General features: G+C 40.2%; 2 protein-coding genes across 2 annotated transcripts in view; one reads left to right on the top strand and one right to left on the bottom strand.

The window, feature by feature from the left end:
• Positions 1–622: 622 nt before the first annotated feature.
• On the bottom strand, positions 623–6604 carry ppp6c (protein phosphatase 6, catalytic subunit). Its single transcript, XM_080432766.1, has 7 exons — positions 6474–6604; positions 5284–5379; positions 4301–4366; positions 4041–4182; positions 3863–3942; positions 3309–3518; positions 623–1496 (listed from the first exon to the last, which is right to left on the bottom strand). The coding sequence occupies exons 1-7, from the start codon at positions 6546–6548 to the stop codon at positions 1248–1250; spliced, it is 918 nt and encodes a 305-aa protein (XP_080288892.1). The 5' UTR covers positions 6549–6604; the 3' UTR covers positions 623–1247.
• Positions 6605–11486: 4882 nt separating this feature from the next.
• Positions 11487–20022, top strand: part of LOC308088639 (multiple epidermal growth factor-like domains protein 9) — a 28359-nt gene continuing 19823 nt past the window's right edge. Inside the window, exons 1-2 of the mRNA XM_080433180.1 lie at positions 11487–12151; positions 15079–15283. Of these exons, the coding sequence (XP_080289306.1) occupies positions 11590–12151; positions 15079–15283 (767 nt within the window). The 5' untranslated portion in view covers positions 11487–11589. The remainder of the gene's footprint in view (positions 12152–15078; positions 15284–20022) is intronic.

The raw sequence follows: 20022 nt of genomic DNA, 5'->3' as shown, positions 1-20022 counted from the left end.
ATGACCAGTGACGTCACATCTATGTCTGCGTTCATTCGACAGTTCCAGCTGTAATTCTAATTAGGAGATTTTATGTTCATAATAAAGCCTAATCAGTTTTTATGATTGCATTCAAGTCATATTGTTCTTGATTATTATCTTTTCTATTAATTTGTATGTGTCCTCCCATCCACCATGTACAACTTGTTATATTATCCACTTGTCAGTCTCTCTCTAAAAAACACACTTAGAATACCATACTGCAATGGTTCTCAAATGTTTAATTTCAAGGACCCCCATAACTCTTGTGTACAAATGGAACCAAATGGACCCGGGTCCATTTGGTTCCATTTGTACACTCTGAGTTACAGACCTGTAAGCATCCATTTGGAACCCCCTCAAGGAACCCTGAGGGTCTCTGGATCCCACTTTGAGAACTACTGCCATGTTGTATATAAAAGCTGAATCAACAGCTGTGGTGTAAAAAAAAAGAAAAAAGTGTATAGACACACAAATGTCAGAATCGAAGAAAAAAAAATCTAAGACAGTCTTGATCCAAGGCTACTTACTACCTTACAAGAAAAATAGAACTTATTCCATAGTACAAGTAAGACGATGAGTGGATATAAGGAGTTGATCTGCATCATTTTCAATGGTTACAGCTTTATTTATAAGATACCATTACAGAACTAAGTGTTTGATTCAAATGAAACAATAGGACTATAATGATAAAAGCAATTTTTGCTTTTGTGCAGTGCTTCATCGTTAATTATCTTACATACATTTCCATAGCAAAAATAAGATAAAACATTGTAAATAACAGTAATACACCTGGTACTTCACCACAGAGAAATTCAACCTAAATCTGATTTGCTCTTCAGAGTGAATTATTTTTATTGTAAACTACAGAGGAGATCAAAAAAATACGCAATTTTTACAAGGGTCAGATGATGACTGGGTAATTTTAGGCCTTATTCAATGTAACATTTACACAGCATTAGCAATAATGCTGTGTGCTTGGACAGCCAAGAGCCATGATCTCCTCATATGATATGTTTTTAAGTTTAGAATAATGGCATTAAATATATTGTGTAGAAAATAGCCGTTGACAGTTGGCACCGAGAGCAGAAATTAGGTGGAAATACTAACTATCATACAAAATCAATATAGACTCATAACTGCTGATGCCACGGTCACAGACACTTTCAGTCCTTTGTCTGTGACACAGAACAAATGTGACAGCTAGGTTGGTGTATGTCAAACTCTGATTACAAGAAATATGGGGTTGTTGTTCGGGGAGGAATAACCCTCTCAGAGTCAGGCACTGCTCTGAAGAGCTTAGGCTCTCTTGTGTTAGCATCTTTGAAGACCATAATGGAGGCGATATTGCCACAGCGGTAGCAATAATTAGGAGCGGACCACACCGTAACCAGCTTTTCATCAAACATGAATTTGTAGCCTTCGTGGACAAGTTGATGTGCCCGGCAGATCAGCTTCAGATTGTTGATGTGCACAAACTACACAATTTTGAAGAAAGGGAAAAAAGGGAGGGGAGAGACACAGAAAGAGACTGATTAGTGGATACAAACTAACAATTGCAACAACTTTTTATATATATATATATATATATATATATATATATATATATATATATATATATATATATATATATATATATATATATATATATATATATATCATATCTTAGATCACGTCATAAGACCTGTGTTCCAAACATAAATACACCACCCTGGCGTTTTTGTCAGGGGGGTGGCTCTGCATCGGTTATGATATTCATTCATATTTGATACAGCCTGTTTCTGGCGAAAATTGAATTAATTCTGCCTTAAAAGTCGTAAGAACTACTACTTCCGGGTCTGAAATCACTGTCCCCACAGCAGCCGCGTTTGGGAAATGTAGTGTTTGGGTTGTTTGACTCGTTTCTAGTGTTTATATTGTGTTACTCTTTGGGTAAATGTGTACATTTACACCTTCAGTCGATGCTTCATATCCATATGAGTAAAAACGCCAGGGTGGTGTGTTTATTTTTGGAACACAGTTCTTATATGAAGCGATCTAAGATTACCCAATGAGGATATCAATACAAAAAGTAAAGCCATGAACCTGCGGAAAGCGCCCTCTACTGGCAGTGACGTCAGGACTTCGGTGCTCTATGGGCTAGCATTCATTCATCTCATCTTCAAAAATGCTCATATACAAAAAGTAGATAAATGGGTCTATGTACAGGTAGGCAGGTGGTTATACTGTATACATGTAGGCTATGTATGCATGTATGTACTGTATGTATGCATATTTTACAAATTCTGATTTGTAGAAGTGATTCTACAAATAAGTCCTATATAAGCCTATCTATTTTCTTCTTTTTAACTCAATAGCTGCAATAGCAGAAAGATGACCCAAGACAATGATGAGGCACCAAAGCATGTTAATTCATTAGAAAGAAATTCATATAGTGACTAATCTCTATATAGGCTACTCCATCCATACATTATATCATTACGTTGGGTAGCATATAGACCTACTTATTATCCTACAATTTAGCGAGACTAAAAAGCAGTGCAACTTCAGACTAAACTTTTGGTGATGCCTCATCCATTTATTGGAAAATCGACCAGAAGAGAACGGGGGGAAATAAAATGTGTGAAAGGCAGCAGCAAACAGAAGGGTGTTTTAAAAGGCGATCTAAAAGAACTAAGAGTGGCCTAAGAGTGGCAGCCAACCTGCACTTTATATAATATATGTATAAATATAATAATTACGTTGCGTCATCGTCTTGATATATAACTGTGCTGTGTATAGCCTATGTCCTCATAGCAAACAGCATCACTGTCACTCTGGAACGGCCGAGGGGGCGTGTTTGGACAGGGGCGCGGCCTCAGACCCTTTTGCAGAGTTATTTGAAAGCATGCGTCAACTTAGTATATACGGTTTAAGTGGTCAAGAATGACAGGAAAGGGAGGAGAGGGCATGATATGCACCGCAGGATATTTGGACTGGAGCCCGACAGATATATCGGTTTGGTGCCATTATTTAACTTTTTTGGCAACATCAGTGCCTGCAATTATACATCCGATCCGATGTGTCCCGAATTTTAACCACTTTATACCTGGTATACCTAATTTGGGCATGTCATTATAAGGGACATTTTTCAAAAGACTAATTTGAAACCATGACATTTTTGTCTTCATACTGTATGTTGCACAGTATGTACTGGCTGAGCCAGTGATGCACCTACTGCTACCCTCTGGAGTCAGACAATTACATAACAGTTAAAGCAATGTATAACGTCTAGTGATATGATATCTCACCTCATTTGTGACCTTTGCACCGAATAGCCACCCAGCCCCCCTGGGACTGATTGCCCAGGTGTCTACATCTTCAGGGTCTGACCAGACCAGGTCACAGAATGCTCCTTTGTGGGGGATTTCCTGGTTCCGCTCGATAGTTCGGATCTGATCTAGGGTTTTTATGTCTGGCGAGAGGCCTCCATGAACACACAGAATCTGTTCATCCATCAACTGAAAATTTAACACACATAATTCAATGTTAAGGTAAGGTGTGTACAAACTCACTACAACTTTAGGGCTACAATATTTTGGCTACAATTCTCATCCTGATCACATTTTAGAAATTGTCATGAGTATTAATCACAATGTTTTATCTTTTTGTACAGCCTTTTCTCCAACTAACATTTCCTGAAATTAATATTTTAATATTGCCAATATGCTGACAATTGTAGAAAATGTAATGTGGAAGACTACATTCATGATAAATTGTGCCGTTCCCAAGTCTATTAGATTTCATAAAATTGCAGTATCCAAAGTGTTAAAGTGGAAATGAATTGTCAATCTCTAATACTCACTGCTGCAACTGTTAGCATGTCAAACACTTTGGTACAATAACGCCAGGCATTTGCATTCCCATATTTGGTTTGGCATTCATCTGAAAGATGAAAAATAGAGCCGTTTACTTAAAACAGGCAGGGAGTGAGAATGGGTTTCATTCAATATCACTATAAAAATAACTTTTAAATGTCTCACCGTAAAAGCCATACACTTGGGTGATCTGTCTACTTTCATGGTTTCCGCGGAGGAGTGTAATGCGGTCAGGCCATTTGGCCTTCAACACCAGCAGGTATGTGAATGTCTCCAAGCTATAATATCCTCTGTCAACAAAGTCACCCTTAAAAAGAGAAAGTAAAACAGACTTTATTGTATTTATTTATTGTGCATGCAAATTGACAAATTCAAGATCCAGCAGAGGAATGACTTTAAGGTGGGAATTAATGTGTAATACCAACCATAAATATGTAATTTGTGTCTGGGACCTGTCCACCAGTCCTGAAGAGTTCACAAAGATCATAAAACTGAAAGCAAATAAGGAAAGAGATTTAAATTGAGTTAACTTCTTTCCACAGCGATGGGATCTATGGACCATACACCTACACCAATATTTGGCTAGAAAAAACAAACAATTACAGGTGATAATACTGGTTGATTTTTACATTTGTGTTGCTATAATAAAATTGATTTTGACATCTAATATTTAGGTTTTTCCAATCCACAATGAATGGCAGAATGTAAACAATATTATAAAATACAATATTCTGTGAAAAAACAAAACAAAACACAAAAATCTTTCCAAATGGCACAAATGTGGGACACTGACAACCCAATTTATTTTAAATTAACATTAACAACATTCCAGCAGTGTTTAGTCGCTACAGGACAACAATATTACTTATTGCAATACCATTTCCCACCCACAATAATTGTACAGACGAGGGGTCTTCAACCTTTTTCAGGCCAAGGACCCCTTAGCTGAGAGAGAGATGAAGTAGGGACCCTCCACTACATGTTGTATACAATTTTGTTGCAGATTAAACTTTTTCATAGATTGCTAGCTTCATAGACTTGTTTGACATGCTTCATATAGACTTGTTTGACAGCACTGTCATCAGTGTTGGATTCATGTTAATGTGTATTTTCAGACATTTAACCACTTAAATCGTCAATACTTAGCAAATTTGACCTTTCACTCTGTACGTGGTCTGCTCTTTTTTCCCTCTACACTACACTATTTGCCGAAAATAGACGATCTACTACTATCTGCTATTTTCGGCTAATGTTCCAACCAGAATAGGGATGCTAGGGTTCAAGTGGTTAATGTGAAATTAAGGGGGGGTTCCCATCACACAATGATTTGGAGAACCCCATGTAGCAACTCTGCGGACACCCTAGGGCTCCCGGACCCCCTGTTGAAGACCCCTGGTAGTGTTTTTACCTGTCCGTGTATGTCACCACACACTGTCACAGGAGTAGACACAGGCTGCACGTTTGATTCCTCCAGGAGGAGGTCACACACATAGTCACATAACCTCTGCAGAGATGGAAGACAAAAACAAAAGGCAGTCACATAAACATCTGTAGAGTTTAAAAACAAACACACACCTAGTCTTGTGTAACCTAGTAACCTCTGTAGAGATTGAAAACCAAACACCAGGTTCCGGGTTTTATGCAAAACATTAACTAACAACCAACGTCTGTGGCAGCTAATTCAGTATGACAATCTGCAAACTGTAGATCTGACACCGAGGGGACACATATTACACGGCGTGAAACAAGATAAAACGTGCCATTAATGCCAACTGACGGGCGAGCATCAGTCAGAACTGCTGTTATATATATATATATATATATATATATATATATATATATATATATATATATATATATATATATATATATAGAAACTCTTTATTAGGAATAACCCCTTGAGATGTAGCATCACGTTTTCGAGGGTGTCCTACAGACAGCAGTACAATATACTGTAAACATACAATACAAAACAATTGGCAAAAAAACGAAAAACATCAACCAGATCAAAACACAACACAACACATAAGACAACACAAAATCAGGGTATTATACTCCAAGCAAGCACAAAATGATGGAGTTAAATATCATTGTCATGTTCAATGTCAGCGTTAGCATACAGTTGATTTAAAGGCATATTTAGTTAGTTATTATGACGGGATATGTTATTATAAGTTATTAATGTGTTCATTGTTTAAAAAGGTGTATATGAAAGTGTAATGGTCATGGACATGTACAAGAAATCGTATGTATGCTGTCAATGTTAGCTAGCTGAAACATTCAGCCATATCATAGTCATTATTGTCAGCTCAGACAGCATAGTAGTCAAATAAGAACCTGCAGAAACTGTGATATTAACGTTATTATTATTATATTATGGCATTTTAACAGATCACGGGTTACTATTAAAAGTCATAACCATTTTACTTCCTGACCCAAGTGACGTTATAAGCTAACGAACGTTAGCTAGCTAGCTAACTAGCTACCTACCTAAGCTAACGTTAGCTATGTATGCTACACTAAAACGGAACAAAAATGTGGCTCATTTTTTGTGTGATTATGACTTCACCAAAGACACTACAACAAACGCATAGTTACCTTAAGGTCGTTTTCTGGTAGATATTTACACTGCTTTGCGATTTCAGCATATTTATCGAGATCTAGAGGCGCCATTGTAGCCACCAGAACGTTATGCGCATGTAACTTCCTCCTTAGTTACTACTCTTCCCCAGTCCCACAGCAGTGTTGCCAGGTTCTGCGAGGGAAACACGAAGCCAGTCAGGTCTATGAAAGCAAGCCCAAAAGAAGCCACATGATAGATGAGCGCTTTAAATCATAGCAGATCTAAGCATGTATTATTCAAAAACTGCTATTTTCAAAAACTATTTTTGCAAATATTTGGAGTATTTATTTATTTTTTATTTATTTTTTAGAAACATTTAAACAACACAAATGCTCCCTGGCACAAAACATTTTCATGAAAATATTTGAGAACCACTATGACTATGTTGGTAGCCTAGGACATTCCACATTTTTGTGGCATAGCAGAAGAACGGATTTAGTCCCTTGTTAGATCCAAATCTGGGTTGCACGTGATTTGTGGAGCTCCCTCTGGTGTTGTGATTGTGGACGTCATTGACGTTTTTGAAGTAGTTTGACAGGTACATGGGTGTCTGTCTTTGTGGTGTAGTGCAGGGGTAGTCAACCTTAGAGGCACGGGTGCCAACATTGGCACAGGGGAGGGTGATCACTGGCAGCACACTGGCATAAGTGTGAGAGAGAGGTTTTTTTCTTCTAAAATGAAATATTGAAAAAAGTTAAGTCAGTTGAATTAAATCCCCTTACATAATTTTTATACAAATTATGTCCTGCACATAATTCTAGTTCTACATTCATTCAAACTCTGGGGAGGTTGTCTGGGAGATAGTTGGGGTTATTGCTCTGAGGCTAATGATCATTAGATCCTGATGTGAAAGAAAATATTTCTAAAGAATAAATTTGGTTGTTATGTATAACCTATGGACAATCAAAATAATATTGTATTTTTATGTGGTGTCACAATTCAACTTAATGTAGATATGGCACACTATCAAGAAAATGAAAACATGGCACTTTACTTAGCAAGTTGCTGTAATCTGTCCTCTACCCTTAGCCATTCCACCCTATAGCAAAGTGAGCTGCAGTACCCTGACCCGTTTGTTTTGGGATGTCTGGAGCCTTGTTTTTAAGGCCTTTGTGGTGGTGCTATGGTGCCATGAGGTGCATGCGTAGTCGAAGCGACATTGGATGAGTGCTAGAGACAGTCCTCAATGTGTTCTACAGTGACCAGATCCTGTACAAAAATCTTCTTCTTTTGTTTCCATTTTTTCACTAGAAGGATGTGCCTCTAAAATGCAACCCAGGTAGGTAATTTCCTCTTTTCTTGTGATCACATTGTCCCCCACTTTTACACTTTCACCTCCACCACCTGTTCTCTCCCCTCCAGATAGTATTTCATCCATGATTTGGTCCCATTCACTGATGTGCTACTGCTATCAAAACCGATTGCTTAATCAGCTAACATTTAACTTCACAAAAACTATGCCTAAACCTAACCTCAACCCTAAACCTAACCTCACATACACTATGCCTAACCCTAACCTCACAGAAATGATGCCTAAACCTAACCTCAAAACCCTGTCCACCTGGGCGAAACACCGGGAAAAGACACTCCCAAGAAACGAAGCCAGGCTTTCAACAGGTACCGCAGAAAATCATGCGAGGTTACCTAGGATACGTCAGTGACGTCACAACTCAAGGCATCGCAAGTATGCAAGCATGCAATCGTTTTCAACACTAAATACCTATCATACCTATGCTAAATACATAATACTTTAATAATGTCGCGCAAGTTGCGCAACACTGACGCAAACGACACTGTGGGAGGCTGGAGCCTGAAACTCTTCCACTACGTCACGGTGATTCCTTGACTTCTTATCTTTGTAGAGAGGGTGAAAAAAAACATTCCTAGAGAGAGGCCTTTATTAGTTACTTACTCACTCACTCACTCACTCACTCACTCATACAGGTATACAGCAGTGAAATAATGGTGGGACGTGCTAACACAACAATATACAATATACAATATACAACAACAAGCTAATAATAATATGAATAATACAAAATGTACAACATTTTGGGAATAGAAGAATCCTTGACTTGAAACATTACTGCCATCTACCGTGTGTGTCTGCACCTGCACATAGTCATACCTTTTTAATCAGTGTGACATATTAGCAAGTTTAATTATGACACCACATCAAAATAAAATATTTCCAAAAGATTTTGATTTACCATATACAAAACAAACTTTCTTCTTTTAAAATATTTTCTTTCACATCCTGACATTGTAATGATCATTAGACATTAGGTAATAACCTACACCTATCTCCCAGACTCCAGTCAGAGTTCAGAGTTTGAATGAATGTAGAATTATGTGCAGGATGTAATTTGCATACCACATTTTTGCAAATTATTATTATTTTAAATATTTTATTTTAAAAGAAAAATCCTCTCTCTCACACACTTATGCCAGTGTGCCAGTGATTACCCTCCCCTGGCCTACTCCCAGAGGATGCCTATGATGCCTCCCCTGTGCCTATGTTGCCTAACCATACTAGTTTAGACCATTTTCCTTTGCTTAATTTGTTTAACATTTGGGGGGCAGCCAATTTAACATCCAGGTTCACCACAATGTTGAGATGCCCACTCTTCCGGTTACCTTTCGGACAATTAAAATAGGCCTTCAGGACATGATCATAATAATAGTAGAATAATATAGTCCACCCATGCCTTTGTGGTGTCACTGTATATTTGCATACCAGTTAAATTAGGTATACCTGCATTTGAGCCATCCTAAGTAACAGGAGCAGGCACTGCCTCAGGGAGCAGGTAGGGGTTGGGTGTCTTGCTCAGGGACACTTCGACACATAGCTGGCCTAGCCTGGAATCGAACCTGGGACAACCAGGAGCCAGGACCTCTCTGGCTCCCCAGGTGGGCTCAGGCTCGACTATGCATTGTGAAACCCAACAAACAGCGCAAATGAACATGAATGGCCCTGGCTTCAGTGGGTGCGTGAACGGAGGGGCAGTCTATGTTTACCTCTGACATGGGTTGTAACGCAAAACGGCAGAATTCCCCAAATCAAGAAGAAATCAAGGGAAATTTACAATCAAGGAGTCCTGAAGGAGATGTGGTTGAAATCAAGGAAACACCTGCAGTATCAAGGAGGGTTGGCACTGCAGCCCTCACACGCACGCACGCACGCACACACGCACACACGCACACACACACACACACACACACACACACACACACACACACACACACACACACACACACACACACACACACACACACACACACACTCTCTCTCTCTCTCTCTCTCTCTCTCTCTCTCTCTCTCTCTCTCTCTCTCTCTCTCTCTCTCTCTCTCTCTCTCTCTCTCTCTCTCTCTCTTCTCTCTGTCAAGTGAGTGACATTGGAAAAAAGGTTTTAATAAAGTGTCTGCCTGCCTGCAGCAGCAGCAGCCTGCCTGCCTGCCTGTCTGTCTTTCTTTCTTTCCATACAGACAGAGAGGGAGATCTCTTATGATACCTATATAGATATATATATGTTTTATATACAGCGTGTGTGTGTGTGTGTGTGTGTGTGTGTGTGTGTGTGTGTGTGTGTGTGTGTGTGTGTGTGTGTGTGTGTGTGTGTGTGTGTGTGTGTGTGTGTGTGTGTGTGTGTGCGTGCGCGCGTGCATGCGTGCGTGTGTGTTTTGGGGTATTTTAAAGTCAATTTGACCTACAATCCTGCAATGGGTTACACAGCTCTGTAATAATACATTTATACTAGTAGTTTTTTGTTTTGTTTGTTTTGATATTTCATACTTGCAAACGTATGTTTCCAATGGCAACAAATAGCATATAAATTGAATGGGGGGTGGGGGCTTCTATAAAAGCTGACAATCTACTGATTAGAGAGATCCTCATAATTACAAAATACACTGTCTCAAGAAGACCTGTATGCAGCCCATTGTGCCCAAGGTATCATTTAGATCATGGGCCTGGGCCATGCATGCATTTGGGAGGAAATGGCTGGTCAAATTATTATTTATCAAAGGATTATTGTTCAATGCATAGTAGTACTTTTGCATAAATTACATGCTTTACAGAGACGTTATTCTCAATTCAGCAACGTTCTGGCAATTAGACCATTTTTTATGAATGAAATATCATAGAGCTATGTCGTACCGCTCTGTTGTTTATCTATTTGCAGTGTCTTATGATTTATTCATAAGAGTTGAGATAGGAGGGCTGTCCAACCAGGGTGAAACAACGCCCCGGAGACCTCCCTCCAACGCTCCCATTGGTTTCGGCACGTGTCAGTCAAGATGCAACCATGGTAGGTTGCACGTCATGATGCAACGTTGCCAGGTCTGCTTATTATAAGCGACTTTGGGCTTGTTTTTCTGTAAAGTTGCTTGTAAAATATCGGTTGTTGCGGGTTGCGTTTTTTTGGGCTTGTTTTTAAAGTGTAGTTTCTTATTTGGGCTTGCTTCCTTATGTTGTTTAAAACAGTGGTTCTACAATATTTCATGTCAAGGACCGCACAATGAATAGGTAATTATTATCCAAGGACCCCCCATCTAAAGAATATTCTACATTTTCCACTTTTTTCCAAGATTTTTTTGAAATAGCAGATATTCAAGCTCACAACGCGTATACATGAACATAGAACACGTCTTAAAATTCGACAATTAAGGTCTAACATTTCTACAATTGCTACAAATTGCTACAAAACCTGTATATCCACACATTTTGGGGCATTAACAAGAAGTTGAAGGATAAATTACTAAGTCTGATAATGTTGTACCGTGCATGTTCACATCATGTATACTTTACATTACTTAACATTTTGGACAAAATAGCCAATTTTACATCGAGGTGCCCAGATGTCCCTAAGTGCCCACCTATCCTGTATCCGTTTTCCTAGACCTGGTTGCTTGTTTCTCTCACAAAATCTGGCAACACTGATGGTGAAGTCGCTACTAGTTCACAGGGCAACAATCACCACCAGCCGTCCAGCCGCCGAAGACATCAATGGTGGAGCGCGACGTCCATTCAGGGGAAGAAAGGTCTGACAGAGACCAATATTAGGGCTTTACATGGAGAGCTGAGATCGAATATGAGGCTCACGTCCTTAATGATGTACATATCTCCGCTTTTGCTATTTATTTTCTACGTGTATATTGGGTTTTCCGACGCTGCTGCTGCACCTCGCATCGGCTCCTACGATGAGTCGCCTGTCCTCCTCCCCGGGAAGAAGCCTCGTTCTTCAACCTCCTCCGAGACCTTGGAGAAGCTGTCCAACACCATTATGCCTAGAAAACCTTCACCTGATCACGATGTTGGCCCTTTGACGGGACTCGAACCTTCGCCCACCATTGTTTCATCAGCCCCAGACACTGAGCCCACCACCACCACTACCCCAGCAGCAAACACCTTGCAGCCACCCTCCTCCGAGGATGTTACAGATGTTATTTCAACCACAAAGGAACAAACAGTCTCCAGACGATCCGGTGCGAGGAAAAGGTCCGCCGATGCAGCACAAACATCACCGGTGTTTCCTCCGGAGAAAATGCTGCAGACCATGATGGTCTCCATGGTTTCCCAGCGCACAGCAAACGATGCCTGGGCTGCAGATAACACTGATGCTACGTCTATTACCTCAACCGAGAACAGTCAAGGTGAGTGTTTTTCTAAATGGGAAAACAAAATAAACGCATGCATTACCATTTTTCATGCAATCTTATTGCATGATTCATGCAATCTTATTGCATGAAATGGACCCTTTAATTGTACACTCTCAGAGTTAGATTAACACTGAAGATTTTTTACTGTGTAATGTATATGTTCGAAATGAGCATGCATGCTCATTTCGAATATATACATTACACAGTAATTACACAGTGTTTTAATCTAACTCTGAGAGTGTACAAAGGGTCCATTTGGTTACATTTGTACACTGCACAGTTGCAAATGGATAAATGAACACTGAGGATTTTTACAGTGTGTGTACATGTTTTATGTTAAATGCTGCATGAACATTATGTATGCTATTTGGCACCCCTTTCTATGCACTAGTAGTGTTTTAACAAAACATTTAGTAGCTACAAAGCTGCTATATTTACTGGCACCAGTGGGCTGGATGGTCTGACCGTGGGTTTTTGACGCAGAGAGCGACCGAATAAACCAGATTGCAACAATGAACATACTTCTCAATTTTATACATTGCTTACAAACACAAAATCATACAGACAGCATCACCTGTGCCATGCCACCACATTTCATAACATAAGCATATTCTATATACTAGCGTGTAAAAGGACATTTATTTCATACAGAATAAAGGTCTCTTTTTTTATAATGAGCTGAGTGTTCTAGATATTACAGTGGGGTGGAAAGGGGGGCACCGAGGGGTGCAAGGTTTATCCTCTTGTTGTTGTTCTCTGTATTTATCCAACCCCCCCCCCCCCCTCATACTGCACAGAGCTTCCACAGATGTGTGTGATCCTTTTGTCTTAGAACTAGACACATTTATTTTTATATTTACAAATCTCTCCAGCACCTGTTTAGATAGCTGCTGTTGTCCCCACAGCATTTGTGTGACACACAGAACAAGGAGGCGTACCCCCACGATCATCCAAAATGGCCAGGCAGGCAGGCTGGCTGGCAAGCAAGCAGGCAAAGCCATGAATGAGCCCATGACAGCCACAGAGCCCCTCCTCCTCTCCACACCTCACAGATATTCGCTCCCATGTGCATGTGTTGTTCTCCAGTCACATCAGCAGCAGAGATTTCATGTACTGTATATTTATATACTGTAGGCATAGTGATTGTTTCCTACTAAAATGGCCTCACCTGCTGTCTGTCACAGGCCTGTGAAATTATACAGGAAAGCTGTGAGTTGTTGCAAATGGTCCCCCGAAGGCTTCTACGGTGGGTTCGGCTCCATTGTTCCTCCCCTGAAGGGTCACTGAAGTGATAATATAACGTCAACAAAGAGCTCACCTGGGTTAACGCCTATAGCGGCTAGGCGCTGGACCAAAAATAATGACACACATTCCCTGTCAGGGCAGGGGCCTTTCTCTGACGTGCAGACAGATATGATGACGTATGTATTGTGACCTTTACTTGTACAGATGCATATGAGATATGACCCACTGGCTTCCGGCATAAGGTCACATTGAAAGTACAGTAATAGTTTCCATATACACACAGTAAAATCCTGAGTGCAACTGAAGAAACTTACCTACCATCACCCACCCCTATTGTTTTCATTATTGAGGCATAAACATTGAGGCTGTGAGGAATTGAGCAAAGGGAACATTTTGCAATGGTGACTTGTTTAGAATAGTGTGACACTACACGTGTCTGGTTAATATCAACGATTCTGTCACGCTGCTTTACCTCAATGTTCTTCCCCTTCCTCGATTCTCACCTTCTCGTTCGATTGACACCTGTTTTGTGGCTTTCACAAATTACTGTATCATTTCCCCTGACCTGGTTTAACCTGGTATAGGCAAAGATATGAGTGAAATTCTTTGTCACTCATGATGTGGATGTGTGTGTGTGAATGAGAGAAAGCACTGGAGGGGTTTACACATTCTTGGGCTTAATTCAGGCAGACAGTCCTTCAGTGGACATGGCTTCAGTGAACACGTAGGGGCCTGTTAGCGCTCTACAGGCTTGCATAACGCGGCCTTTCAACTGTTACATAAAAGTCACTGCAACAGTGGCCATCAACAAAATAATCTGAAAAGGATGCCTGGGCAAGAGCACATTTTGCACCCTCTCTCCCCTTTTCTGGAACGACAGCTGAGGTATCGTGTGAATACATTGCAAGTAATACGTGTGAAATAGACTGATTAAAAATTTCAGTCACACCGTCTGTCCTCTGTGCATTTTAAGCCGGACCCCGCTGTTTTCTGCCTGGCATTTTCTGTCGCCTGCCTCCTTTTGCTTTAAATTGGACTGGTAAAACATAGAATGGGGGTTGAGTCAAAACACCCCGGTTGCTGCTCACCACACCACACCTAACCTGAGCTCAAATGAATAATAGATGGTTACTCAGCAGCAGTACAGGGTCATCCAGATGTCTAACGCCACATCTGCTGGTTTTGTGGACCGTGTCAGTTTGAACCACAATCGTAGCTGTTTTTAGTGGGTATTATGTGAGGGGCTTTATTTCAAAACACCAGATCTTTTAAAAACACAAATGTTTTTCATTCTAAAAAATTATGTTATCAATAAGGTCTTAATCTTTTAATAAATCTATAATATGGTACACTGTTCCTGCCTGTTTTAAAATGATAAAAAAACAGGCCTTAATGTTTCTTACATTTTCGATTGTCTCCTTTTGAAATGAATCTATTCATGTTTAGTTGTCTGGGGTTTAGTTTCAGAGTACATTTCAGTCTTTGGTTACCTGCCAGCGGCAGCATGACTTCTAGAGCAGACCTCTACCAACCCTGACTAATATTCAACAACATGTATTAGTTTGGGTTAATTTTACGCCAAGCTTTCTCTTTCCCTTATTATCCATAACATTCACTTTCCATTTGACACATCACTCTCTTTCTGTCTCTTTCTCTCCCTTCCTCCATCTGTACAGAGGTGCTGTGTAACTGCAGTAGTGGTAGTGAAGGCATTCTGGATTCAGAAGACTGTAACCAGAGCACCGGACAGTGTTCATGTTTGTCAGGATACACCGGGCTGCAGTGTGAGGATTGTGAGGTGGGACACTTCACCAATGGTACCACTGGCTGCCTGCCGTGTGGCTGTGACTCTTTCGGTGCCGTAAACAACCTCTGTGACAGGTGAGACTTTTTTAATTATCTCTGTAGCCTTTATGGTTAACAACAATATAACATCCCCCGTTGAAATGCTGTTGGCCCACTCTTGGCTTTGTTTACAAAGCATTTTTATCCATATTGGAATCTTTTTCTTGTTGAGCGTGAGACATAACCATGACAGTTTCACAGGACCAGCGCTCGCTCACCTTTCATTGAAAATGAATGACTAGATAACGTGTGAAAATGTTTTAATGCAGCAAGCAGCTTATAAACCTTCTGTATGAAAAGCTTTACCGTTTCTTATGCCACATTCAAAACAGCAGTACTGACATTCATACATTTAAGTGATTTTCAGAGCAAAGCTTAGCGGGTTTGTTAAGTCAAAGGAAAGTAAATGTTTTCTTTGGTTGGTGGACTTCAAAATAGTAGCATTTCATCACTGTTGCTACACTTAAAATATAAAGTTTGAACCCATAGTCTTATTATATACAGTAGGCTATTGTATCGCTATTTAGATATTTGGCATAAATATCAAGGTATTAAAATGTTGTCCATCTCGAGCTGCCCTAACGTAAAAAACATAAATCTTTCAAGATTTTAAATGATGTCCTGAGGACGCCATCAAGTTATACATACTGTCTGTCTGTCTCTTGAAGTGCACCAGAGTAATTCATTTAACTTACAAATGCGCAAAACTTTCTCCCGGGGAGGATAAACACTGACCACAAGTTCTGCCCGCCTCACCCCAAACACAAGGCCAAGCCTCCCCCCAATAGTCTCAAAACATCTCGTGGGAAACACTGCAATTCAAAATCTGGAAGATGCATTTGGCCATCAGCATTAGATGGCCAAATACATTCCAGATTGGTATTGTATATTTCAGGCTTATCTTAACATTTACATAGCAACGGCTTTACCAAACAATCAGGCTACATTGAATCATATTATGAAATATTTAGTTTGGGTTATCGTGTTTATCTCAGAAAGACAAATGGTAATTATGAGTACTGCATCACTACATACCTTGCTAAACGAATGCAAATGCAGAAAACACAGCTCTGTTATTTCCATTCCTAGCTGTTGGAGAGAGAGTCTGGATGGAGCATTTTTTGGGGGAGTTTGATTTGTCAAAATGTTCTAGTCTTGAGGAATCATTATCCTCACTGTTCTGCTTCACTTGCTTGGCAATGAGAGACCATGATCCCACCCCTGACCCCCATGGAGACTGCAGGGTCTGCTTAGTCCTCGAATGTAGAGCCAACACACACACACACACACACACAATATGCTATACTCATGTATATCAGTGGTTCTCAACCTGTGGGTCGGTCCCCCACATGATTTGGGGGGGGGTCCCCAGATGACAGTGAAGTGACAATTTAAGGACTTTTAATACCGAAAAGAAAAAGTCCATTACATCAAAAGTAATCAACAAACTCTACTATCGGCCTGGGCCGCAGCGTGGTGGTCCAGGCACCCTAGGCTGCAATGCCAGCCTGACGGCGTGTCGCGGGTTCGAGTCCCGATCCCGACGACCTTTGCTGCGTGGCGCTCCCATCTCTCCCCATTTCCTGTCAGTCTACTGGCCTATAAATAAAGGCATAAAAGCTCACACGAAACTAATCTTTAAAAAAGAACAACTGTACTATAAAAGCTGGTCAAACATTGGCCAAATTGTCAAATGATGTACGAAAGAGGCAAACATTGTGGAAAATAGACGATTGTGTACTTGCTATTTTCTATATTATTTATCTGTGGAACCGAGTCAAACTAAATGTAATGCCTCAACTCCTACATTCCAAGTGCTTGTCAGGGTGGGGACTGGGGGGTCCCCAGTTTAAATATGATTATTTTGGGGGATCACGGCCTGAAAAGGTTTAGAACCGCTGCTGTAGATGTAGGTTTACCGCTAGATGGAGAAGACGTGTGACTGGAGAGAAGCTGCACGTGTGGTTGGGAACATGGTAAAAAATAGACATATTTTCTGCCTATAACCGTCAACAGGAATGTTGCTGGTTTCTGAAAGCTTGACTGAACTTGTGTGATATGTTGGGGATTTGTGACGTGATCTCAACTATATCCTGAAAGGCCAAGTGACAATAACGGCTTACATAAACCATTATACTGTATATTGTATTCATCAGTGTAAACAAGTTGCCAGATTGTCTTTGGTTCACATTCTTCTTACCGGAAAGATTGACAATGTGCACACAGAGGGCTTGAGCAAGGATCTGGGTGAAGGTGCAGACAGCAGGGTTATTTCAGGGACAGGGCGTAGAGCTTTTACACACTAACACACATAATACGATCCTTCTTAGACTGTCTGAGCCTAGACACTTCTAACCCAACTAGCCTAGCTCACTCTCGGTAGGTAATCACTTCACAGATTAGCTAGCGGTGAGACCTCAGCCAACCCCCAGCCTTGTGCTTTAGGAATGGCGAGTATCCAGCCCCCACAGTGAAACACGCAGCCTTATTCTAAATAATATTCAGTGTGACATTGCCACGGTAATTCAACTAGGAAATGATGCGGATCTCGGAATCCACACAGTAACGGCATGGATCTTGGACAGCCTCTACTGTGGATCTCTAACTTCATGTGACATGACCAGTCATCTATTACGTTTCTATGACATTACATTATACTGTATGACTCCAATATTCAAAAAGAATAAAAGGTGGGGGGAAATTGTGGAGGTACTTGTGGAGGCACAAATGTGGCACTGATTGGTCCTGTGGTTTAGCGTCTGACAGACACACAGAAACAGACCACGGCTAGCCTCTTGCATGCCATAAAAATTTCATCCATCAGTTAGTGTCTTACTTATCACGTACTGGACAGATCACACTCATCTAAGCCTATAGACTGTGAGCTAACCAGCCTGTAGTTGGCTTTCAGACTTTTAACCTCTTATACAGTAGACTACTGTAACAGGAGTCTAATGATAGCATATGACACTGTGTTTATTTCATTTTAAAAATACAAATAAATGTCAGTGTCTTAGAGTTTTTAGGCCGAATCGAAATCTTAGTGAATGTAAAGTGGATAATTGCAGTATTGTCACATTTTATTTGAACAAACATTTAGCCCGTCTCCCAATATTTTAATCAAAGTACTGGAAAATACTATTTGTTTGGAGAAGGTGGGACGCATTCTTTAAGTTGGGCTTTCTGCTGCTTTCCATTGGAAACTCACTTTGCTTTCAAATGGTGTTACATGCACCACCATCCTCATGATTGAGAAGATTATTGGCTAGTATTACCCCCTCTCATTGAATTAGCTACACCTTTTGTTTAAGACCACAAGCCATACCACCTCCCACTGTGCTGGTTCACCAAAATAGATCCCCGTGCGGTCAAAACGAACAGGACAATAGCAATAATGTTAGTCAAAACAAGAGCTGCTGAGCTCGTCTCAGGATCCTGGGCTAATGATTAACTGCGCTTTATTACTGTCTGTCTGATAATGACTCGAACTATGCGTACCACTGCGATAGCAGTTTGTGTGCGTGCGTGCCTGCTGTAATCTCCAGTAGTCCAGTGTTATGCAATACAGCGGTCAAGTGTTTGCCTGGAAAAGGAATAAACCAAACAATGTCATATGATTTGGAAAGCTAGCGGTTGGCGGCTCGCTAAGATTGTAGAGCGTGTAGCATTGTGAATGGGTTTGTATCACAGCAAAATAATGTGATGTGTGATAATTAGCAGTGCCACTACTATAATTAAGCTTAATTTGTAGTACTTTGTCATATGACCGCATGGCTTGCCGAACATAACCAGTATTCAATTAGAAAGTTATTTTCAGAGAGTGGCGCGGTCATATGACCAAGTTCAAATTGGGCTTTAGTAGTGGCACGCTGCTATCCCATTTAATGCATAATTCAAAGATTATAATATAAACCACTCTGCTAGACTTTGCATTACTATTCAATGTTTTTACACCTGTAGTCATAGTTGCTAACACTTTAAAATAACTATTAATCATAAATAGTTAATAAGTAATTCACAAACTGTTAGTTAATGAATTATGACTTTTGTGAATGAAATTCAATGAATTATGACTTTAATAGTTAATGGTTCATGAACAAGTTGTTAGTAAATTACTTACTAATGACTTAATAAGTATTTGATAGTTGATTAACAACTTTCAGTGTACAAGTAATTGTAGTGTGCAAGTTGTAGTTCTGTTGGTGCAGGGAGGGAGGGTGCTGGGAGGTTGTAGTTCTGTAGGTGCAGGGAGGGTGCTGAGTGGATGTAGTAGGTGGCTGACTAGAGAGGATTCTGGTGTTGCCTTTTGCAATACTGATCATTTTAGAATAGTAGGAGCAAGTAGATTATTGAAAATGATTAACCAACTATTTATGAACATTTAACATATAATTACTAACTCAATAACTAACAGTTTGTGAATGATCTATTGACTATTTATAAGGGATAGTTATTATAAAGTGTTACCTACTGTAACACTAACATGTCATATGGCAAGGTTTGGTTTCAAGTATTATTATGTGAATTGAAATGGCAGGATCTGAAGATATGGTGAATCATGCTCGTTTGTATTCCTACTAAATATGTTGTAGGGTCAACAACCACTTACTTCCACCATCAAGAGTTCTATCAATACTTTATCTGGGTCAATCCTTTTGGGAATGGTTTGTAAACATGCACATTTATTTCTCACTGTCCTGTATTGAATGGTGCCACAGTCTGTGATGAAATATTGATTCTGGGTGCAGATGTTTCCGTCAATCCATCCTGTCTGG

The sequence above is a fragment of the Gymnoscopelus braueri genome (assembly GCF_963280865.1).
Source record: "Gymnoscopelus braueri genome assembly, chromosome: 7".
Classification (NCBI taxonomy): domain Eukaryota; kingdom Metazoa; phylum Chordata; class Actinopteri; order Myctophiformes; family Myctophidae; genus Gymnoscopelus; species Gymnoscopelus braueri.
Note: the sequence above shows the minus strand (reverse complement) of the source record. Positions and strands in the feature narration are given on the sequence as shown.

Bases quoted from the DNA above. Each gene is read 5' to 3' on its own strand.
- ppp6c (XM_080432766.1), bottom strand. From the start codon at position 6,548: ATGGCGCCTCTAGATCTCGATAAATATGCTGAAATCGCAAAGCAGTGT. The intron at 3,943-4,040 runs GTGAGACATTTA...TTCATCTTTCAG, and splicing joins CCAAGTGTATGGCTTTTACG to ATGAATGCCAAACCAAATAT. The intron at 1,497-3,308 runs GTGAGATATCAT...AAAATTGTGTAG, and splicing joins GTGCAAAGGTCACAAATGAG to TTTGTGCACATCAACAATCT.